The 24,191-nt window shown below is 45.2% G+C and overlaps 1 protein-coding gene across 6 annotated transcripts in view; it reads left to right on the top strand.

Moving 5' to 3' along the window:
- The window catches only part of LOC117963556 (helicase ARIP4-like), a 29,908-nt gene extending 6,297 nt beyond the window's left edge, over positions 1 to 23,611 (top strand). For 4 of the 6 annotated variants that reach the window (XM_058988373.1, XM_058988372.1, XM_034904150.2 and 1 more), the window contains 21 exons: positions 591 to 767; positions 12,922 to 13,108; positions 13,346 to 13,467; positions 13,637 to 13,780; positions 14,360 to 14,595; positions 15,157 to 15,339; positions 15,714 to 15,847; positions 16,147 to 16,343; positions 16,848 to 17,190; positions 17,404 to 17,581; positions 17,774 to 18,016; positions 18,110 to 18,228; positions 18,399 to 18,514; positions 19,082 to 19,181; positions 19,281 to 19,486; positions 19,813 to 19,988; positions 20,322 to 20,518; positions 20,852 to 21,048; positions 21,409 to 21,498; positions 21,965 to 22,057; positions 22,563 to 23,611. In XM_058988373.1, the coding sequence (XP_058844356.1) occupies positions 632 to 767; positions 12,922 to 13,108; positions 13,346 to 13,467; positions 13,637 to 13,780; positions 14,360 to 14,595; positions 15,157 to 15,339; positions 15,714 to 15,847; positions 16,147 to 16,343; positions 16,848 to 17,190; positions 17,404 to 17,581; positions 17,774 to 18,016; positions 18,110 to 18,228; positions 18,399 to 18,514; positions 19,082 to 19,181; positions 19,281 to 19,486; positions 19,813 to 19,988; positions 20,322 to 20,518; positions 20,852 to 21,048; positions 21,409 to 21,498; positions 21,965 to 22,057; positions 22,563 to 23,542 (4,377 nt within the window). In that variant the 5' untranslated portion in view covers positions 591 to 631 and the 3' untranslated portion in view covers positions 23,543 to 23,611. Of the gene's footprint in view, positions 1 to 590; positions 768 to 8,170; positions 8,418 to 12,921; positions 13,109 to 13,345; positions 13,468 to 13,636; positions 13,781 to 14,359; positions 14,596 to 15,156; positions 15,340 to 15,713; positions 15,848 to 16,146; positions 16,344 to 16,847; positions 17,191 to 17,403; positions 17,582 to 17,773; positions 18,017 to 18,109; positions 18,229 to 18,398; positions 18,515 to 19,081; positions 19,182 to 19,280; positions 19,487 to 19,812; positions 19,989 to 20,321; positions 20,519 to 20,851; positions 21,049 to 21,408; positions 21,499 to 21,964; positions 22,058 to 22,562 lie in introns of those variants that run through there. The other 2 variants (XM_034904151.2, XM_034904152.2) reach the window with 2 other exon arrangements.
- Positions 23,612 to 24,191: the final 580 nt, after the last annotated feature.

The following is a 24,191-nucleotide window of genomic DNA, read 5'->3' as shown; positions in this document are numbered from 1 at the left end:
GAACAACGCCAGGTGGATCTGTCCAGCAGCATCTGAAGGTAGATTAACAAGATGCACCGTACACTGGCCAGTCAGGGTCCTGGAACTCACGGGTGGGTGTGAGAACACATTATTCCTGATATAGTGAAATGCTTATAAACAGGTGGAAATAAGACTCTTACTGCATAGCAGTTTCACCCATTCCAGATTTTAAAACAACCTTTATTAGCCACAGTGTATATGTAGTGTAACAAGCTCAGGCATGTTTTATTAAAGTCGTAGTAAAACTAGGAAGGGTCCAAATTGCTATGCAACGGGAGTCTTATTTCCATCCCTGTGGCACATTCAGTACCATGCATCTAATAAATATATTTATATATTACTATATGGCTGCTGGAGGGGTGTGTGTGTTGTGGTTTTAATGTTGTGTAGCCAACCGTGCATAGAAGAGTATAAGATAACACTCCCATTGCGCCCTTAGAAAGGCAGCCTGAAGGGACCACAGGGAGACAGTCGTGCAATATATTACTGTATAAATCGCATCTCAGAACTCAGCCTGTCACTGTGAAGTTGTAACAGAGCAGTGCTGTGTTTCCCTTGTCACGCTGCAGGGTCAATGGCAGGTAATGCACAGTGAGCACTGCTGGGGGCCATGTCAGAAGAGGCAAGCTCAGGGAGCGATGCGGACCAGGACCTGGATCCGAACCTGGATGGCGAGGAAGAGGAAGAGGAGGAGATGGAGGAGGACAACGATGGAGACGACGAAGAGGACGTGAATGACAAAACTGGTGAGTAGTGTGTGTACCACTGAAATGGTTTAACCAAGTTCTTTACATAAACGGATATTTCACTTGTAACATAGGAATCATTTGTAAACACCAAATCATTTGGGGATATGTGTTTGTCTGACTCTGTCTCATGGCTTTATCTGTCTGCCTTTGAAGCTTCCTTCCTGGTCCCAGTTGCAAGTAATTCCAGACAGCTGTGAAGTTCGAAACAAACCCCTTCCCAATGCCTTGTCTATCAAAACGAATAGCTCTACCCTCGGCTCTTTCTTTTTTTTTCTTTTTTTTAATAGAATTATGCCTGAAGGTTGGTTCACTTTGGCAGGCAAGTATCAAAATGTATCTGAACCATCAAGAGTTCCCAGCCCTTTCATTTCATCAGCGGTTTACATTGTTTCTAGTTCAGGCTGGCATTTCCAGAGCCAGTCTGTGATGGAACGATCTTCTTTTTAAAGTGGATGATAACGCCATTTCGACTACCGGAAACTGCTTAATAACATAGGAGAACGATACATATATCACGGCAGTTAGTCTCATCTTTAAGCTCATGAAGAAACAGCTCTGCTGTGGCTCAGCAGAGCAGTGGGTCTCCATTCCGTGCTCAGATTGCTGTCTTGCATTCCAAGAAACTGGGAGGTGAAACAAAGCACAAAGCATAAAGCTTGGGAATGCCAGCTGGTGGTACAGAAACGGGGTCTTTTAGGGGCTCCGGGCAAGCGGTCAGCCTTTCACTGTGCTCCAGAAGCCATATGCATGTTTGTGTGTGTGTGTGTGTGTGTTTGTGTTTATTCTAAGCGTAGACGAGCCGTGTGCGTGTGTGTGTGTGTCTGTGTGTGTCTAGTTTCATTGCTTATTGTAGTTGATCTGAGACACACACAGGGAGGAAGTGGCTTGCTACCTTCGGGGGAGGTGGGGTAAAGTCAGTTCTGAAACTTGTAGTATAGCGCTGAAAAATGGAAGTTGGGTTGTTATTGGTGCGCATAGAATAATTGGTCACAATTACCCATTATAAACTATTTATTGCAACGTTTGTAAACAGCCGATTGCATTATTACAGCCTGTAGCAATACCGTATTATAAAACATGTACTGCTATACTAAAGCATTTAAAAACATTATTACTTTATAACACAGCATTAAGCTTCCCAAAGTCTCATACAAGCATATTACAGGCAAGGAATTTAGAAATTCAAGGACATGTGTTCTTAATTTGATTGCTACAAATGTTGTTCCGTTTAATGGCTTTGTTTAAATCCAGCCATGTGCAATGCATTAAATTGCTCAGTTAATGAGAAGCGGGTGCATATAAAATAGAATTGCAGTAGTTCCTTTGTGTGTGCGCAGGGCTTGTATGCAAGTGGGAATGCTGATGGGGGTCATACTTAATGCAAACCGCATCGTTCCTCATCCAGTCAGTCATTGTGATTTCTGGGCACTGTGGAAGCCTGTGCCAGAAACAAGCTCATCCCCATTGTGGAGTTTCATCATCCTTCTCTCGTGTAAGAAGAGATTCTGGGATCGGAGCTGCGTTGAATGCAGCTTGGGGCTATCATTAAGCAGGGCTCTGTGATTTCCCTACAGACTGCTGGAGAAGTGGTGGGGAGGGAAGAGATCTGATGGGATCAGGGTAATAAGCCCTCTTCATTTAGCGCTGGCTGTGGTGCCACGTATTGAAGAGCTGGTGACATTCCGTCTGCCTTGCTGACGTCACGCACACACACACACACATTATATAACGCGGTTATGAAAGGCAGAGCTCGGTGTCCTGCACAGCTAGCGCTCCCTGCTGAAGCCTCTCAGCTGGATGGTTTAGGCAGGACAGGACGTTCTGGGTTTGTCATCTAGGTCTGGCATTGAAATGATTTAACTACAAACTCAGGGTCTTTCGTTTCAACAGCTTCAACACCTCTTTGGCTTTTTTCTCCTGATTTAGAAGAACCACTAGCTCACATCTGTGACTATGGGGATAGTGTTTTCTAGTCGACGCTGCAAATTATTATTATTATTATTATTATTATTATTATTATTATTATTGTGGTAAAATCCATATTTGACACTTATGAATCTTTTTAATATAATGAGTTACACTAAACTGTGTATTATTTTTTTGCACAGTGAGCTCAGAGGAGAGGTAGGACCAGTTTGCAGGTATTTCCCTTTAGATGTTAAAGGCCTTTGTGGTTAACTAGGCCTGCACATTACCTTTTTGAATTGATTTACCTAATTTAGTGGTAAAAGAATAGCAAAGAAAATCTACTGTCTTCCTGACAACTATTGTATACTTTGCTACATAGCACCCTCTGCTGAAAGTGATGCAGCATGTTTGACATGGCTTGTAGCGAAAAGCATCAGAAATCCCAATGCCGGCCTGTTTTTACCAGCTTAAGGCTATGAAACAGCTCATTTAAAAAAAAAAAAAACATGTAAAAGCTGCTCTCCTGCGTCTCTTTTAATCCATTACAAAGCAGACCAATAAAGTGCTAAACAGGGATGCACCTTGCGCATACATGTACTGCATTTCATCCAGCGTTGCACGTACCAGTACTGTATTTCTTGCGTCAGATCTACCAAGCAGAGGTGTTCAGTAAAAGCCTAACGTCTTTACCCCGGGCATTTACAGTACAGGGATTGTTTACAGCCCTGATGTGCATGTCTGCCCTGCCAAGCCCTCCTCCTCCTCTGTGTAATGGTTTTCAGCACGCTGCAACTCCTGAGTATAGGGACTCCTTGATTTAGCTTGTACTGTAGATAAGCTCTCTGCAAGGTATTTATAGAGGCCGAGGTTGCTCTGCAGCTTTAGATTCCCTTTGCTTTAGATTCCCTTTGCACTAATCGATTATTGGGCAAATTAACCAATAACATTGAATGGGCACGAATGCAATTCAAGCCCACTAAATCAAGGAGCATCTCTATAATTAAAGGCAAAGTAGTAGATAAAACATTCTTCATTAATGGTGAGGCAATACCAACAGTGTCTGAGAAGCCAGTGAAGAGTCTTGGGAGATGGTACGACGGGGATCTAAAGGACACAGTTCGTGTGGGAGAAGTTAGACAACAAGCAGTGGAAGGGTTGAAGAGCATAGACAGCTGCGCTCTACCAGGTAAACTAAAACTCTGGTGCTTTCAGTTTGGTCTACTGCCGAGGTTGCTGTGGCCACTGACTGTGTACGAGGTTTCTTTGACAACAGTAGAGAAGCTGGAAGCTTTAATCAGTTCATACATCAGGAAATGGTTGGGAGTTCCACGCTGCCTCAGCAGAGTGGGACTTTATGGTAAAGGAATACTGCAGCTACCAGTCTCTGCTCTAACTGAGGAGTTTAAGTGCGCCAAGGTCAGACTGGAAATGACATTAGTAGAGTCACGCGATAAACGCGTAAGGGAGGCAGCACCTGTGTTGAAAACTGGAAGAAAGTGGGCGGCAAAGAAAGCTGTGGAAGATGCAAAGGCTGCCCTTCGAATTGGTGATATCATGGGGCAAGTTCAGCATGGAAGAGGGGGTCTTGGTTTCAGTTCAGCTCCTCCTACATGGCACAAGGCGGCCCCAGCTCAAAGGAGGAAGCTGGTAGTCAACGAGGTGCAAAAGCAGGAGGAGAGGATGAGGTGTATAAAGGCCATTTCCCAGGCCAAACAGGGAGAATGGATGAGATGGGAGAGTGTGGAACAACGCAAGATTGGCTGGCAAGACCTATGGTCAATGGAACAGAGCAGGATCAGTTTCCTCATCAGGTCAACATATGATGTTCTCCCATCACCACAGAACCTAAACCTCTGGGTAGGAGAGGATCCCTCATGTCCTTTGTGTTCATCACCTGCAACATTAAGGCACATTTTGACAGGATGTAAGGTGGCTCTTAGCCAAGGACGGTTTACTTGGCGCCATGACCAGGTGCTGCGATGTTTGGCCTTAGCATTGGAAGACAAGCGTAACATGACCAATAAGTTGCCACCTGTTCCATCAAAACATTACACACAAAAGACAACATTCCTCCGCCCAGGAGAGCAACCACCAAGGAAAGGTGTTAAAACCTCGCCCAGGACAACTGGAAGCTGCTAGAGACTGGAATATGCTGGCAGATGTTGGTCAACGGCTTATTTTTCCACCTGAGATTGCCACCACTAACCTTCGACCAGATATTGTCTTGTGGTCTGGATCAGCACGCCTTGTTCACCTGGTAGAGTTAACAGTGCCATGGGAGGATGCTGTAGATGAGGCGTATGAGAGGAAGAAACTGCGGTATGCTCAACTAGCCACTGAAGCGGAACAGCGAGGATGGAGAGTTCGGGTTTACCCAGTGGAAGTGGGTTGTCGAGGATTTGTGGCACACTCTACAACCCGGTTTCTCAGAGACGTCGGATTCAGTGGCCAAGAGTTGCGTCGCACAGTGAAGAACTTATCTGAAGCAGCAGAGAGGAGCAGCAACTGGCTGTGGTTGAGACGGAAAGATTCTGGCTGGGGACAGGTAAGTAAGCTGGGCTGAGTTGAGTGGGGGACGGAGGGGGGTGATGCTGGGACGCCAGAATCACCGTCGAGCCCTCTTGAGGTGTCGTGGGCTAGTCGACGAAACACTGAGGATGGAAGGTGCCCACTTGAAAACCCCAGAGATGCACCCTACTTAGCTCAATCCAGACGGTTGTCATGCTGATGCGCTGGGGAGGCCGCACTTTGGTTGATCCCTGGAGCCAGCATCGCAGCCGTTGTGTGTGCTGATGCGCCAGGGAGGCAAAATAAGCTGATCCCTGGAGCTAGCATTACACTTCAGCCATTAACACCAGACAGAAGGATATCTACATCATCATATGGAAGGAAACGTAAATGGATGGAGACACATATGGATCACATTAGTTTACTGTAAAGCTACGTCTTAGTTGGTGCTTATCTTGGCGAGAGCCGAGTTCAAATCAGCATGAAGTTTTAACATCTACTCTCGTGTAATGGAAATCATGCAATTCCTACTCTCCCTGCCTTGTATATTCTTACCTGACTAACCCTGTTATATGCTGGATAGAACTGTGAAATGAAAATCATTTGTGAAGCCTGGCAGCAGAACAAAGGCTATTTATCTTGCTTGTATTCTTTGTTTTATCGCCTGGGCATGCGGTGGAAGTAGAGTACTTTAATATTTCTGCTATTTATTATATATTTTTTTTTTATACAAAGGTGAGGATGATTGGTAGACTGTTGTAAGCCTACAGTACATCAAAGATTTATTTTGGATGCCTTTGAATGAACCGTATGCCAGTTTACTGTAGATTAATATATATTCGCACCAGAACTATAGTTTTGTCTGTTTATTGTTATGCATGTAGGTCAGGGTCAATGTTATGTAAGGTTCTAATTTTATAATATTTTTAGAAGGCAGCCCAGATTAGTTGTATTAATCCGCATTTAGTTACTGAAAGCCGCACCCAATACTAAACATGTACCAAATTACCTTTGATGAATCTGGTCAACACAAACCCATTTTTGTCTGTGAATACATTTCAAGCAGTGCACTGTATATGTTGGCCTATTTGAGTATCTGTCCCAGCGCTAATCTCTCTGTTGTTAACACCGAGCTGAGCCTGCAGCAGTGTGAGGTGCTTGTCTGCCTCGCTGATTGAACGCTTGCATCAGGCTGTTTGGAGGTGTTATGTAACTCCAAGCCGATCCCTCTCAGTAATCACTGCAGTAATGGATCAAGGAATCTGATCCCCAGGTCTTCACTGAGCCTGCCCGCTGTTCCATTGTCTCCCTTGGCTCCCAAGCCCCTGTTGCTTTTAACAGGATAAAGTGCAAATGAATGTTTCTGGGCAGCATTGAGAAAATGGTACATACTGTACTTTGGTGGGGTTTTTTTTGGACAGCAACAATATCAGGGCATTTTGTAATTGAAATGTGTCTTGTGTTTCTAGGATGTATTTAGTACCAACAGAACATTGAAGAGGTCGCAGTTCATTTGAAGGACCACCTTAAGTCCCATTCTGTGGAACCTGTATAAAAGTTTGTCCTTGAGATAACTTTGCCAGGGAATTGTGATTCAGCAAAAATCTGAAAATAACTGGATCTCTACAGTTTAAGCCATCCTCTTCGCTCTGTATTTCCTGATCAGTGAAACATGTACTGTTTGTAACCCCTTCGTACATCTTTCATTGTCACTTGAGTCACATTCAAACCCAGGCCTCCAGAGATAGGAATATTGCTGTTCCAGCCACCAAGCCCCTCATGGCAAGCGACTATTAACTGGAATAATAACTGTAATGTGTTACAATGCAGCAGTGGACCATCACTTAATTAAAAAGAACTGTCACTACAAGCTCTGGGGCCGAGGGAAGTGCTGTAAATGATACATGACTGGAAAACGTGCATGCTGATTGGTTAATAAACTGACTCATAATACCTGGTCACCTTCCTAAAAATGACTCTGCACCCAGAAGCTGGAATTAATATCAATGTGCAAAATGAAGGCACTACTTTCCTACTTTCTTCATTGACACATGATTGCAATAGTAACCTGCACATTTGGAGTTACCAGAATTATAACAAAGCCAACAATTCACCCATTTGGTGCCAGTATCATTTTATTTCACTTTTCCATGAATTCCATGCCGTTTGGTGCCTTGTACTGCAGGCGAGATACTGTGCTGCTGTGTTTGAATGAAGAATATTTGTTGCAGTATATGTTTTTCATTTTCTGCACAATTTTATAATGGGTTGTTGTATTGAAAAGAGTTGCCTCGGTCAGGCTTTGAACCCGCTCACCCCTGTTACCTAAGACAGCCCTGCTGGAGGGGGAGGTGCGTGTGCTGTGAAAGGAGGGGGACCCGATGGGGCTCTGTGACTCCCGGCGGTGCAGTCCCTCTTCTAGAAACTGTTTTGTAATCTGATGCACTTGTTTTTGTGTCGATGGCCTAAGTCTGTCAGCAGCTAACAGTCGTCTTCTTCTTCTTCTTCTTCTTCTTCTTCTTCTTCTTATTAATAATTTTTTTTTTTTCATTAATAAAATGTTTCCATACCTTAATTACCTCTAAACATATTTAAGTTTTAAAAATTTTAAATTAACTTTCAAATTCTAAACTCTTAACACTCCTTAGACATGCTATGACAGCACCCACTAAGATGCAAAGCTGACACCATACCTCCATATTCTCCATAGTCGTCTGTTGCTCCCTGCCAGGTTTCATTGCTATGGTTACATCTGAATACTTCTTTTTTGTATGTATTTAATGACCTCTGGTGCTTTAATTTCCCTGTGTGTGTGTGTGTGTGGCATTGCTCATTTGTGTTTATGAAGGTACTTGTTATGTAAGGGGTTAAGTCCGTGTGATGAAGTCGCTGTTGCCTGTGCGCTTCCCCCCCTTGCAGGGTCCCGGCTGAGTGTGAGTGGTTATGTAAGCTGTTTTGTTTGGTTCCCTGTCCCTGCCACTAGCTGAAGAGATTTAGGTGAATGGAACCTTGAGTGTAGTGGCAGCAGCAAGCAAGCAAGCATGTGCTTTTTGCCTTAAGAGACGCTGAGAGATGCCCTGATTTCCCCTCCGTCCTTCCAGCACTGTGATAGCCGTTCAGCCAAATTACCCTCATTGCACCCAGGACACTCCGGACCCAGAGCTAGCTGCTGGTGCCTTTCACCAGCCTGTAATATCATGCTACTGTTAGAAGATGCACAGCCTTCTCCAGGTACAACTTTACATTCTGTTTATCATCATACATTCATTCTCATGCTTTTAGAATACTTTGGCCAAAATAGTGTGCTGTAAATATACTAAAGGATCCTGGAAGCATTCTTCAGTTCTAGTATATTTTAAGTGCAGTTTTATATACAGTGTAAGTGCGGCTTGATTTTAAATTTTAAACAATAATTCAGGATTTAAGTAATGACTTTGTTGTCTATGAATATACTTGTATTATCAAAACGTGATGTGTGGTAGGTACCTAATTACAAGAGAAAGTAGAAAGATCTGCATTACCCTTTTCAGAAATGTTAACTTATTGTACTGTAGTACAGTACCTTTCATGCTTTTGTAACCCTTTAGTCACAGTACAGTGCATCAGTGTTGAAATGGTGTCATTTTCTTGTAGATGCAAAGATAGCTTTCATTGTCTTTTATAGACGAACACTGTATGTCCTAGTATTCACTGGAATTAAGTTCCTGTGCAAAGTCTCAGTGCACGTGATCTCTGCGATTCCCAACAGTTTGTTTTGGCTTCATACAACCTGTTGTTATTTTCTGATATTATTTAATGCATCGTATGCTGGATATATGGTACTAAAGATTGGTTCTTGGTGTAACGAGAAGTTGTCATTGCAGTACGCTGCTGGGATTTTGTTATTAAACGCATGATTGGGAGGGAAAGGATTGGGAGCCATCGAAGATCCAATTTTTCTACAGATATTCTGTTGTGACTCATGCAAGAACTTGTAGTGTTATTTTCATTGCATTTAACTCCCTGTTCTGATCTCCCAGCTGGATGTGAAATGAATTTGTGTTCTCTGCCTAAAACTCGCTTTGGCATCAAAGATCTGAATGGTGATGATGATGGAGATGGAGATGGAGATGATGAGCAGCAGACTGGGTTTACTGTAATATAACTGATGTGGGAGTTCTACTACTTCTCATAAAGAAGCAGCACATTGGCAATATTGGTAAACCTTACCTGTACTTTAATTGCAAGTGTATTGTACTGTATCTTGACATGGAAAAGTCACTGTACATATTGTACAGAAGTACAGGCATTACTTCCAGGGACGCTTTGTCCACAGTTACATTTGCATTTCTTGCACGTTGTGTACTGAACACATGTTGTGTAATACCTAAGCTTGGTCTTATGTAACGGATCAGTAAACATCTACTTTATGTCTCTTGGAGGCAATTAAACTGACTGTTTACTCCCCCTCCTTGGGACTATGGGAGAAACAGAGGGTCCCCTTGTACTGGTTTCCGGGGGTGTTCAGCCTCGGGTAATCCATCCATTTAGCTATACAGCACTTAAAGGAATCCTAGTGTTCTGTTTTGTTTCTTAAGCTGCTGTATTTAGAATTGATTCATTTGAAAGGTAATCTTATCAATACAAGTGTACTGATATTAGCTCCACGTCCAATTAGAAATGTAAACTACAGATTAGTTTAATTGCCAGTGTGTTTAGTTCAGTTGGTACAGTACTATTTTTTAGTACAGTGGGAAGTATTGAAGCAGTGCAGGAGAGCTCTATAGCTGGTGAAGACGCCACTGCAGGTCATATATATATATATATATCACAGATATTATGTTATACTCCTGATATCCATGTAAAGTTGCATTTTAAAGAATATTGTGCATTTGAAATGTTTGTGAAAAAGCTCTATGTCTGTAAAGCTAACTTGGACTGGTACATACAGTAGCTATTGTTTGTATGTGTATTTAAACCATGAGCTAGACACTTGGGTGACGCTCTAGAAAGCTGCAAAGCCTCGTTTTGCGGGATTGGCTGTAATCTGCTTACTCTAAGTCATTTCTCATTGGGATCAAAGCCAAGGCTTCCTAAGTATTAGTAGTAGTAGTAGTAGTAGTAGTAGTAGTAGTAGTAGTAGTGGTAACTACTATAGTAGGTCATTTGCGTGTTACAGTTTTTACTGGCAGTGCAATGCATGGAAAACCTTCATGCAAACCTTCTGCAGTATCAGTCTCCCTGCAGTTGCATTAACCTCAGAGTCAACCCTAAAATTTCATTCATACTATTTATGTATTCTGGATTATACTGGCCCAGAAAAGCAGCAGATCACTAAACATATCTTGTCAGGCACGTTTATACTGTACGGACTTTTATAATGTTGCCAGCCGCCATTCCGTTTGCAAATACTATATCTATCATATAGGCCTGCTTACGTTTGAGTACGTGGTAGTCTATTCTAACAAAGCACTGGCATGAATAATGCTTGTGCTGTGAAGTGCTGTTATGTAAAGGGTAAGTGTACACTTGTTATGTAATCCGCACTCATTGAAGTGAGTTCAGACTGCCTGTTGTTCAGCAAACAAGAGGCAGCAGTGAATTGAGCTTGATTTTGTTTTGTTTGCTGTGACTTGTTCAAGCTACTTTTTAAATGGTCCTTTTAATGATTTTACATCTGCTATCTCTGATAAGGAATTGGTATACAGTGCAAGGCTTCAAACGCCCAATCTGAATAGCGCACCTCACTGCTGCAACCCACCTACAGTTCGTTAATTTTGTGGTCTCTTTATGGTACTGTGCTGGTACATCTTACTGTAATTTAGTGGCACTTCTAGATTCTAACAGAAATAAGAGACTGAGAGAGCAATCCCAGGTAGGTTCACAGGGCACTGAGTTTTTCAGTTCCCTGGGTGTTTCAGCCAAATAAGACAAGCACTTTTGATTATGCAATGCTCAGTTACATAAAACACGACCACCAGCTGTACAGTGTAAGGATTTGTGGGAGTGGCGATCTGAGTTATTCCCAGCAATGAAACTGCTTATTACCTGTTCTGAAAGTAATTGTGTGGCATTTTATCTGTGTAACAGAACCCTGATTAGATCAGTGTGCCCAGCAAAGTAATGCGCGATAATCAAGGCACAGTAGTCTCTTCTGGTCCGTTGCAGTTCTAGACCCTGTTCCAACAGGCAGCAATTAAATAATTACTGACCTGGTTGGAACACGCTTCTGATCTGGGAGGGCGGCTGGCTGGCTGGAGACCACCAGGCCTGCAGTTTGTTCTTCGGCATGACCGCTGAGGCTTGCCAGAGAGACCCACTGGGTCATTACCAGCTACTTTGATCACTGCTGCTTGCAACCCTAATTGCAAATCATTGCTGTGCCAATGTATTTGCCCACACGGCAGGCTTCAATAAGGGATCATGCCACTCCGAAGAAGCAGCTGTGTCCAGTCTATGAAGGATCCAGCCCATGGTGCGAGACTCTTGTTCCATTGAACGTGAATTATCCTCACACTGCCAGTCAGCCATTCACGTAGCAGTGCGCTCACACAGTATAAATGCCTGTGAAGATGTAGGGGAAGAAGACGTTTAAATAATGTTTTGAGAAATCTATGGCTAACTTTTGTGTGTGTGTGGGGGGGGGGGGCTTCGTTGGTGATCTTCGATCCGCTGCACCGAGAACTGTAGCCACATTTCTATTAATGTGATGTTTCATTTTCAGGAGTAGTTATGCAAGGGTTCTTCAGGGTAACGGAAAACTGTACATAAATGGCAACTTAAAAGAAAAATATTTAAAAGGGGATCTAAAAGCATACTTCTGTGGCTTTCAAATCTTATCAAAGTGACTGCTTCTTTCATCCCTGTTTGCACAGCTAATACTTCAGGGAAGGTCTCAATTAACGTTGAGGGTAATGGGAGATCAGAAGAACCAGACACTTCCTTTTAACTGCTGTCCTATTCATGACTAGAGCCTTGTGACAGAATTCCTGGAAACCCCAAACGATAGAGGGGTGGCTGGAGCAGCTCCAGGCTCCTCCACAGCCATGTCTGCACCTCGTAGTGCAGCGCTGTGGAAATAAGACTCCAGTTGCATAGTCGTTCGTGACATTTCAGGTTTTACTGTGAGCTTGTGAAATTGGGCTCACCTGGCAGTCCTGGGATGACCCGAGAAGCATTCAGCATTTCTTAATGCTAATTCTAATAAAACAGCTACTGTAGCAAATAGCGTGACCAAATAGAAAAAAAGATAGCAAGTTAACAGTAAATATTTGTTTTGTTTTTATTACCAAATGTCGTGCACCAGGTTTATTTATTTTAAAAAAGTATTGTTATGCTTCAAAAAAGACGGTGCTTTTAAATAAATTTCATAAACTATAACATGCTCATTATTTACCTTCTCTTTTGCACATCAGCTGTCTTTAAATTGAGCTTCTGGCTGTTCAATAATCTCTTCAGAGTTATGCAATTGAAACTTAATCAGGAAAGCCATAGTACCAAAAAAGGTTTGTGTTTGTATTTGTTTAATCGTTGGTTTCTGACTTTTTCTTGCTCTTGCACACACTTGCTTAGAAAAACTATTTCCATTAGTCTTATATATTATATACAACTATCAGTTTCAGTCTGGATTGGTGTATGTCTGAAATGTATTCCATCTGTATATGTGGCATTACTGTCGTGTGTCTGTCCAGCTGGTTCCAGTGCATGCAAAATGTTTCTGTCTGTGTAAGACTCTCTTTCCCTGTCATTGCTGTAGACCAGCCTCAGACTTCCCCTTGCAGCACGGAGCAGGATCCCGAGAGCGATGGCACAGGCTGGCAGAGCACCACGCCAACTACCTCACAGCAGGGCGAGCTGCCCCTGCCCAGCAAGAGCCCGCTCGCCCACAGCGCCAAGAAGAAGAGGGCAGTGCAGAAACCGCCTCACATGAGGAGGAACATCAGGTAGCCACGCACACACGCACACGCCGACTCGCAACATATTCACGTGTTTTATTGAAAATAGTCTGTTGACTTAATGGGATTTAGGGAAATTACAAATAAACATAAAGCAAACAAACTAAATGCTAAAATACTGTGCGGTACACCTGAAGATTTGTAGTTCCGTTCTAGTGTGCATTTCATTGTATAGAATTTACTGACGCGTGTTTTCACCCCCCCCCCCCCCTTGCTCTGTTGCAGAAAGCTCTTGCGTGAGCACCAACTTGAAGCGGTGACCAAAGCTGCCCAGCAAGAGGAGGCGGAAAGGCGGAAACGGCTGGACCAGCAGAGGAAAGACTACCCAGTGCCTGACTGTATACAAGGTGAGTGTAGCTGCAGGGGAGCCTGAAGCAAGGGCTGTGGGCTAGATACTGCTTTTCATGTGACTGGATAAAGTCCCCAACTTTAAAACTATCTTAAAGCATGCAGCAACCAGCTTCTAACTAAAAGTTTAATGCGTCTGCATTCAGTTGTACTGTTGTCGTCTTTCAGGGGAAGTAGTTCTAAGGACTGACGAGGTTTCCCAAAGCACACCCCATGCCACCAAGCAGGATGTGATCTGCCTGGACAGCAGCAACAGCAGTGGGAGTGCCAGTGAGGATGAGACCAAGAGAATATTGCACAGCATTAGGGACGGTAAGAGTCTGTAAAACCAGCACAAAACCTCAAACTGACCCGCAACTTGGGAGAAGCCAAGAATCAAGACTTGCTTACTGAGGAACTCTTGGTTTTGGACACACATGGAGAATTCTGCTGCTATTGAGTTTCTAGAACAGTCCTGATTTTAAAGTCTGAATTCCCTTGTTGTTCTGCAGTCTTGTCTTTTACATAAAAATTGCATTATTTAGGGTAATTATTAATAAGCACGGTGACCTGTTGAATTGATTTGCCTTACCTTAGCAAAAAGTGATTTATGAAGGGTGGCTTCTAATGTCAATTTACAGAATAAAACAACTCGACCACGGCTGTATATCTGCTCGTCTGAACACACAGCTGACCCCTGCTATATGCCAGTCACCAGTCACTGAGCACTTGATTATTAAAACAGTCCTTAACAGTAATCCTGATTGTGTAACTGCCCATTAGATGTGATTGTGTAACTGCCCTCCATGCACTTCAAGTAGAACAAACTGGCAGTGGTTGTGTAACTCCCACCTGAATGGCCAGGCTGGCTGTGCAGTATATCTGACCTGTAACCTTTGATCCCCTGTGCAGATGTGATCGAGTTGAGCTCGGGGGAGGAGGAGACCCTGCAGATCAGCAGCGAGTCGACCAATGAGGAGGAGGAGGAGGGGGTGGGCGGCTCAGAGGAGAGTAGCGGGGCGCACATCAACGACGCCCTCAACCACCCTGACGCCCAGGGCCGTGTCCTGGTCAACATCAACCACCCGTCGACAGAGAAGGACCTCTACCTTGCCCCGCAGCTGGCACGGGCCGTCAAGCCACACCAGGTAACCAGTCTGCTCCCGAGAGCCGAAAACGTGGTTTCTCATGATACGCCTCTTTCAGGTGAAGCAGTCTCGTCTTCTGAGTGACAGCCAGAAGAGGCACATGAACTGATATTGTAAAATCCTTAGTGGAATCGACTAGGGCAGTAAATCATTTCAATATTTGTTGTGAAAAACAGCAAAAAAAGGTCATTTGTACAGCGTCCTCACAATAGCTCAACAAGTGCAATTTGTTTATCCAGTCCCGGGGTGTCTCTTAAGCAAAGACTAGTCCACCATCTAATAGTGTGGTGATTTGAGAAAACATAATTAAATTCACGTTCGACCTACGCCAAGCTCAAACTCAGGCTTCCAGAAACTAATCTCGTTAACGTTCAATAAAAACTGAATTCGCTGCATTATACAGGATGTGCTTTCAGGCTTCACTCACAATTACCGAATGTATCCCCCCCCTCTCTCTCTCTCTCTCTCTCTCTCTCTCTCTCTCTCTCTCTCTCTCTCTCTTTCTCTCTTTCTCTCTCTCTCTCTCTCTCTCTCTCTCTCTCTCCATCCATCCTTTCCCAGATTGGTGGGATCCGTTTCCTCTACGATAACCTGGTGGAGTCTCTGGAGCGCTTTAAAACCAGCAGCGGATTCGGCTGCATCCTGGCACACAGCATGGGCCTCGGCAAGACCCTGCAGGTCATCTCCTTCGTGGACATCCTTCTGCGCCACACCTCCGCTCGGACTGTGCTCGCCATCGTGCCTGTGAGTCCTGCAGCTACCCGTATTCAGGGTCATAGTACTGCCTTACATAGCTATCTCACTTCAAAATAAAAACTGATCATGACTTTTTGAAATAAATAAATAAATTTAATTACCAAAGGACTATTTTTTAGTACAATTTACTGTTAATGTGTCCTGAAGAAGCACTGTAATTGATTTTAAAGCAGTTTGAAATGCTTCTCTCTGAGTAATTTTCACAAAGTAGATTAGTGTATTATAGCAAATGCATAGATTATTTCAAATAATGATTGTTAATGTGTTTTGTTACTACAGTGACAGTGAACTTGTGGCGTGGGAATACTTCTTTTTCAGGTCTGTTTTGAAAGCATTTTGTGTGTTTCTCTTTCTAATCGCAGGTCAACACGCTGCAGAACTGGCTGGCTGAATTCAACATGTGGCTGCCAGCCCAAGAGGCTCTTCCCCAGGACTATAACCCAGAGGAGATCCTGCCCCGCACTTGCAAAGTCCACATCCTCAACGACGAACACAAGTAAGTGTGCCAGCTTCAGGGCAAATTACAGCGCAGCCAATCCTCCACAGCAGTCGAGTGGTCCTATGAAAATCATCCAGTATCTTGCACATTGAAGTTTTCTACTTGTAGCATCTCCTGAGAGGAAAAGCAGCGTGTTGATATTGCTGCAAGGCTTCCGGCTGGATTCCTGATGATTGCTCACGACATATCGCTAATAAAGCTTATAAGGGTGAAATAGGAAGTTTCTGTTGTAGTTATTTGTGCTTGCACTGTAAACAGTGCTGAAGTCTCATTAGAGACTCTCCTCCTTTTGACAGGACAACAGTAGCTCGAGCGAAGGTGATCAGTGATTGGTCAACGGGTGGTGGCGTGCTGCTGATGGGCTATGAGATGTACCGTCTGCTCTCGCTGAAGAAGAGCTTTGTCACGGGGAGGAAGAAGAAACCCAAGAAGCCCACGGGTCCCGTCATCATTGACCTGGATGAAGAGGACAGGCAGCAGGAACTGCTGAAAGGTAAGAGACTGAAATGAGCGCCGGGCTCGGCTCTGTGTCCTCTCGTGTTAATCAGAATAAACCAAATATGCCAAACAAATACACATCTGTATATTGATATTATCTCTTTCATGTTAATTACGAAAAATAACATTACTCTGCACACTTGTTATAACACAGTGGTCAGGAACCTCCAAGCAAACTACTTTAAGCAAAGTGAGGTAGTCCAATATTAGTACTAATCAGGGTCTGTGAAACCAGCTGAAAAAGTTAGAGGGAGAATTGTACTATTTCAGGGATGGAAATAAGACTCCTGTTGCATAGCAGTTTCTCTCATTCCAGGTTTAACTACGAGCTTAATTAGCCACAGTATATTGGTAACAAGCTTGTCTTACTAAGCTCCTAGTAAAACCAGGAATGGCTAAAACTGCTGTGCATTTTCCATCCCTGTCTCTTATGCTGTTATAGAAGGCATGCATGGATCTATTGTGCCGTGTTTCATTGTGTCCCATCTGGTTCACTCAGTGATGGAGAAAGCTCTGTCGAGGCCTGGCCCAGACGTGGTGATCTGTGACGAGGGGCACCGCATTAAGAACTGCCACGCCAGCACCTCGCAGGCCCTGAAGAGCATCCACACACGGCGCAGGGTGGTGCTGACGGGCTACCCGCTGCAGAACAACCTCATCGAGTACTGGTGCATGGTGGACTTCGTGCGGCCCGACTTCCTGGGCACGAGGCAGGAGTTCAGCAACATGTTCGAGAGGCCCATCCTCAACGGGCAGTGTGTGGACAGCACGCCCCAGGACAGGAGGCTCATGAGGTACCGCAGCCACGTGCTGCACAGCTTGCTGGAGGGGTTCGTGCAGAGGTAAGCCTGAGCCACACTGAAGCGGCTTTTCAACGCTACCCAGTGCCGGCACTTTATCATTTATAACAGTGTACAACATTAATAGTGTTGATTTGCTGGAATTTCACGCGTCTGTGCGTGGAAGGATTTATATCTAGAAATCTCTGCTCTTATTACTATATGTCATTTAGTACCAGTTTGATTGTGAATGTCGTGGGTTTTTTTTTTTTGCAGACGGGGTCACGACGTGCTGCAAAACCACCTCCCATCCAAGGAGGAGCACGTGATCATGGTGCGCCTCTCCCCGATCCAGAGGGCCCTCTACACCGAGTTCATGGACCGCTTCCGAGAGGCGGGCAACAGCGGCTGGCTGGGGCTGAACCCCCTTAAAGCATTCTGCGTCTGCTGCAAGGTACGTCTGGCAAGCCCCCCCCCTATTCAACTCCTTGAGCTATGCAACAAAGAATATTCATTTTTGATGGTCTCGCAGCTTCACTGAAAACGGTAATTAATTGACCACATAAATTCACAAATAGAGCCCAGTTCAATCCCCAGGACCCCGACTCAGCCCTCTAACGATGCCTGCACTCTTTCATCCCTGCAGATCTGGAACCACCCGGACATTCTGTACGAGGTCCTGCAGAAGCAGAATCTGGCCAACGAGCAGGACCTTGACCTGGATGACATCACCACTTCCAACAACCGCTGCCAGCCCCAAGGGATAAAGCCCAAACCGGAGCCCAGCACTGCAGCCGGGACAGACGCTTCCAACAGCAAGTACAACCTGGGGGGGATTAGCCTGGGCGTCATGCAGGAGAAGGCTAACCAGGTCATGACCTACGAATGGGTATGCAGTCCGAGATCAGGATCAGTCAGAGACACGTCTTTTGGGAGTCGGCTCAAATGAGTGACCTTACCATGCTTCTGCTGTCTGTTACAGGCAAAAGACATCATGTCCGACTACCAGACAGGATTGCTGGAGAACTCGGCCAAAATGGTCCTGCTGTTTCACCTGATAGACGAGAGTGTCAGCCAGGGAGATAAATTCCTTGTCTTCAGGTAAGGGTGAAGCGAGAGTATGCCAGGACCCTACACAGCCCTGCCCCAATGGGATTAGGGTTCCTGCCCAAGAACTGTAATATCACTATATTGTATGTCAATTAAAAAAAAATCCCTATTGCTTTTTAACGTGTAGATATTTTGTGTTTGTCTTTTTTTCAACTCCATAGCCAAAGTCTCTCTACCTTGTCTGTGATTGAGGCGTTTCTGGCTAAGAGGCCCATGCCAGACTCACGGGGGACGGAAGGGCAGGGCTGCAACTGGGTGCGAAATGTCAACTACTATAGTAAGTGCACAGCAGCTCTCGTATAACGTGTAGCCTGTATATTGCATGTGCTTGCAAAGCAATAGGCGGATAGTCAGTGACACAGATTTAAGTCTAGCGCCCCCTAAAGTGTAAACCTTGATTCTGCAAACAAACTCTTTTTGGGCAACATGTACGGTTCTCGTGTAACTCGTGCATGCTGCCACTAGCTTCCTGTTATCAGGAAACAAGCAGGGATGGGAATCCAGTATCTGTATCCACATTTTTTGTTTTGTTTTGCTGTATAACAGTGCCATCTGCTGTACATTTATGGACATTTCCCGCAGTTACTCGATCTGTTCTGTTTTTTGTTTTTCTTATCGGCCCTTGCGTTGTCCGCGAATGTTTTATGTCCATTTGATAGTACTGTATGAGAGGAGAAGGGAGGTAAGTTTTTTATTTTTTATTTTATTCAGCCACTATGAATCATCAGTTTATAAATGAAGTCACTGGCCAGAGAAAGTCTGTACACTCGTATTGCACTTCAGATTGTAGAATTCTGCTGTCTTCTGTTGTCTTGAATTGTACGTTTTGATATTATTTCCACAGGGCTGGATGGTGGCACCTCGACTTCAGAAAGGGAGCGGTTGATAAACCAGTTCAATGACCCGCGGAATGACAAAGCCTGGCTCTTCCTGCTGTCCACGCGGTAAGCCTCCTCAAAACCTCGACCCATGGGAACAATAGAAACTAGACTCCGTTTTAGTTTGGTCTTCAGATCTCTTGACGATTGCTTGTGCCTCACCAGGGCGGGGTGCCTTGGCGTGAACTTGGTGGGTGCTAATCGGGTGGTGGTGTTCGACGCCTCCTGGAACCCGTGTCACGATGCCCAGGCCGTGTGCAGGGTCTACCGGTACGGGCAGAAGAAGCCCTGCCACATCTATCGCCTGGTGTCAGACTACACCCTGGAGAAGAAGATCTACGACCGGCAGATCTCCAAGCAGGGCATGTCAGGTATCCAAACAGCTATTCAGAGAAATACTTTTTTTTTTTAATTGGAGAATCTCACACTAGAATGTGGAGAAACGATCCCACCCAGGAGAAGGACACAGCTTAGCGTCTTTGCAGTTGGTACAAACTCTAGACATCCTGATTTTTAGATTTTAAAATTTGTACCCGTAATTCGTCCGCTTAGCAGCCTTGATCTTGTGCCAATGTCACTCGAACCTCCTGCAGGAATGCTGTCGGTCCTAAAAGGCACTTGAATAACTGAAACAATTACAAATTTAATATGCAACCAGTTTAATGTGGAGGGCCCCCCCCCCCTCTCCTCCACACAGATAGAGTGGTGGATGACCTGAACCCTGTGATGAACTTCACCCGGCGGGAGGTGGAGTCCCTGCTACACTTTGTGGAGGAGGAGCCGGCCCCAGCCAAGGTCCAACTGGAACCCAACGAGCACCTGGAGAGGGTCCTGCATAGAGCCTACACCCTGTACCCCCACTTCATCACCAAGGTAAAGAGGGATGCCCCTCGCAGGTATATCCTGACAATGGGTAGTGGCGCCACCCATCTCCTGTATCATCCACGTTTTTAAACTTGCTCTGTTTAAGAAAGAACACACCAGCGATGCACGTGTTGTGATAAGCTGAAGACATCTTAATGGTTTTAAGGTTGTTGCCCAAGTCGATAAAATAAAAAAAACATTATTATCTGATTTTATTTGTGTTGTGCCTGAAAAAGTCAAGGGTTTCGTCTACTGTAGCTGTGAAGATACCAGTGAGGCTGGCTATATTGGTTTTTACTCTGTTACGTGGTCAGTGATTGATTTCCTTCCCTTACCTCACAGCAACCCTTCCAGCACGAGTCTCTGCTGATGGATCGCAAGGAGCAGAAGCTCACCAAGGCAGAGAAGAAGGCAGCAAAGAAAAGCTACGAGGATGAAAAGCGGGCTTGTGTGCCCTACACCCGCCCGTCCTACGCACACTATTACCCTGCCAGTGACCAAAGTCTGACCAACATCCCTGCATTCAGCCAGAGAAATTGGTAGATGCTTTTGAAATGAGTGCTTGTGATTTGTGAGGGCACACTAGCGCAGGCTACAGTTAACCACTTTGGCATCCAGCCTTTGTATTTACATAGTAGTAATTGTAAAATGTGGAGAAATGTATTTCATATTCCATATTCTTTCCAGTCTCTTGCTAACACAACTGTACACCTGCAGTCTTCTACTCAAATACATGTTGTAGTCATTTATAAAAAGGGACCGAGGGCTTCTTGTGTTAATAAGTAAGTTCATGTTTTTAAACATGTACACGTTTTTTAATCCTAAAATTGAAGCGTTTAGTTATTGAAACTGACAGCTTGCCTTCTCTGCAGGCGGCCCCCTCCTCGGCTGGATGAGAAGCCAGTAGCCAGTGTCCGGCCGGTCCAGTCCACTCCCATTCCCATGATGCCTCGGCAGGTTCCCATGGGGGCGAGCTCCTCCATCGCCGGGTCCAGCTCCGCTCTCAACTTCCCCGTCAACTTCCTACAGCAAGCCGGAGTGCTTGTGCAAAAGATCGTCACCACCACAGGTAGAGGCAGGAGCAGCAGCTTGAGGGGCTGGAGCATTGCTGAAACCCTGAAATATTCCAGGGTTTACTGTGAGATCAGGAAGGCACACCTCTGCTTTTTCAGCAAACCTGGAATGCCTCAAACTGCTTTGCAGTCTTTTTTCTCATTTGAGATTGAAATAACGTTCCCACCGCATAGCAGTTTGTGCCTTTCCATTTTTTTTTTTTTATATAAACTATGAGCTCAATCGATCTGTGATTTATTATGGAACCTCTTTATTTTGAAAGCACAGAAACGATAGCTGATGCACATTTAACATTTATTCATTTGCAGTTTTACCATGGTTGTTTTTAGAATAATCCCTTTTAAATCTGTGTTAGATATTGTTATTCCAGGAACTGACAGCTTAACTGATGTTCAAGCTCGGATCAATGCTGGAGAGAGTATCCATGTTATCAGAGGGACAAAAGGTAAATATAGAATGAAACGATTCCCTTTAGTAGGGTTCTTAAATTGACTTTGCCTCGTGCTTTGTAAGCATGTGTAATATACACAGTAATGGGCTTACTGCAGTATCAGTACACCAGTACCTACATGCAAGAGACTGAAAAACAAATTATTTGTAAATGACCCAGTGCACCTAAAGCATGGAATAGCCTCATGAAGCAATTGTGCACATTTTATACTTCACTTTCTTGCATTGGTTAGTTGTAGTCTTTAAAATACAGCTGCCATAGTATAACTGACAGAGATCTTTTGGCTCTTTGCTTATATTTTATTCTTCATTTTGGAGTAAGCAGACATTAAAAAAAAAAACAAAAAAAAAAAACAGCACTGCCTGGTACCTAATTGCTTTGTGTGTTGAGGTTTGAAAATGGATCTCCAAGCCTTGGTGTGCACTCCTCATGCGTTTTGTTTTTCTTTTCCCTCCCACAGGGACCTACATCCGCACGAGCGACGGGAGGATCTTTGCTGTTCGAGCAGCAAGAAAGTCCAGGCAGGGGCAGGAAAACAGCGACGGCTCTTTAGGTGAGGGGGGTTACTGTGGACTACGTCCTCGGAGAGAAAGCAGAAAGGAAGGTCCAGGGTCAAGGGGAAGAAAGCAATCTTGCTTATATGCTTTCCATTATTTGTTTATTTGAATATATACAGTACATTGCAGGGATGGAAATGAGACTCCCGTTGCATAGGAGTTTGATCCTTTCCTGGTTTTACTATGAGTTTAATAAGACACACCTGAGCTTGTTACCTATAAACTGTGATGAATCAAGCTTGTAGTAAAACCTGGAATTGGTGAAACTGCAATGAAATAGGAGTCTTGTTTCCATCCCAGTATAGTATATACACAGTGTCCTTCTAGGCGTGTCATAAAAGGGAGATGAGTAAATATGGATATTCACCTTATTCCAGATGTTTTGATTATGTGTTTAGCACCAAATGTGGTAGTAATCTGCTGAAACACCTGCGTTCAGGTAGACAAGTGCTGTTGCCTGCTCTGCCTATCATTTATAAACAACTGTCGCTTCTTCCTCAGGTTCTCAAAGGCCAGCTCTGGAATCCACCAGCAATGGGAGCAACGGCTCAGCGTCTCCTGACTCGAAGAGGAAGCACCTGACCCCAGACAGCCTGACCCGGCCTCTGTCTCCAGACAGCCCAGAGATCATCAGCGAGCTGCAGCAGTATGCAGCTCTGGCAGCCGTGCGAGAGACCGGAGACAATCCTGCGTCGACCACAGAGACGCAGGGAGGCAGCAGCAGCAGTGCACAGGGGATCTCAGCAGAGCAGCTGCTGGTGATGCATGGCTTGAATCCAGGGCCCAGCTTAAACACCCCCGCTTCCAGCCAGCCAGCAGAAAGCAGCAGCAGCAGCAGCGGGAGGAATAGCAGGGGCGAGGGAGGGGCAGCGGAAGCCCTGGACCTGCGGGGCAGCAAACGCAAGTCGTCCACCCCTGCGTGCGACGAGCAGTCAGCACGCAAGCAGCAGCAGACGAGCAAAAGGACTTCAGTGCCTCTGCAGGGCTACCCGCTCACTGGGGGTTACAACCTTCCACCCATGGGCCTGAACCCTGCACTCACCAACCCCTTACTAGCCCAGATGGGACACCCCATGTTCATGGGCCCGGGGTCCCCTTACTTCCAAGCCCACGGGCAGATGCGGGACCCCCGGTTGATGTTTGCGGACCCCTTCAGCCTCGGGGGGGCGAGCGCCCCCAGCTCATCGTCGTCCTCCTCCGCTGCTGCCTCAGCCTCCATGTCCCCCTTTATGCTCAGCCCCAGCCTGGGCGGGATGCTCCCGGGCTTCCCACTCCCCTACGGCCAGTCCCTCATGCCGGAGCCCAGGATGTATGCGCCTTACCCGTCTACTCACCTGCTGCCAGGTGGCCTTCCAGCCACTCCGGGACCCACCGGGTCAGGCTACCTGCCTGGCTTCCCTCCCCAGACGGAGCCTCAGATTCTCTCTGAGAGCGACAGCAGCGGCTCGGACGACGATGTGATCGAGGTGACTGGACAGTGAGACCAAGAGGAAGGGAGGGGGGAGAGCATTCTTGTGTGTGCTTTTTTTTTGTCTTTTTTTTTTTTTTTTTTTTTTTTAAAAACAGAACTATGCCTTATGCCCCCGGCCGCACCACCCGTTACAAACCCCCTCTAACCTACACACAACAAAAGGGATCAGGATTATCAAGCCAGACCAAGCTGATTTGTGGAGGATCTGCTTTCTATTGAACCTTGGCGAGAGATATCCACTGCGGGATTGATAGGGGAGGGGTGGAGGTGGGTGCAGAGACTCTAGCTATCAGGCAGCATGGGGAGATCGCAGAATACAAATCCTAATGCTGTATGTAACACTATGTAAGAGAAAAATAAAGAGAGAACAGATCTTTTAAACTGTGGAATTGTAGAATGTGATGCTTTCGGACTGTGTCCTGTGCTAGGACTCCACAGACAGGGGATAAAGAACGTGCCCCCCTGCCCCCTCTGGCACTCCCTGTTCAGACAGGTTAAACACATACCTGTGCTCATCATGCGCTTGCACTGTTTGCATTCCTCCAGCAGGTGGCAGGCAAGAGCTTGGTTTAAACAGCACCCTATTTATTAGCAGCCTACTGGAATGTGGGTGGGGGGCGCTGTGGCCTAATTGTTGCAGTATTATTATTATTTGTTAA

This window comes from Acipenser ruthenus, chromosome 16 (assembly GCF_902713425.1).
Source record: "Acipenser ruthenus chromosome 16, fAciRut3.2 maternal haplotype, whole genome shotgun sequence".
Taxonomy (NCBI): domain Eukaryota; kingdom Metazoa; phylum Chordata; class Actinopteri; order Acipenseriformes; family Acipenseridae; genus Acipenser; species Acipenser ruthenus.
This window is presented reverse-complemented; position numbering and strand designations above follow the sequence as displayed.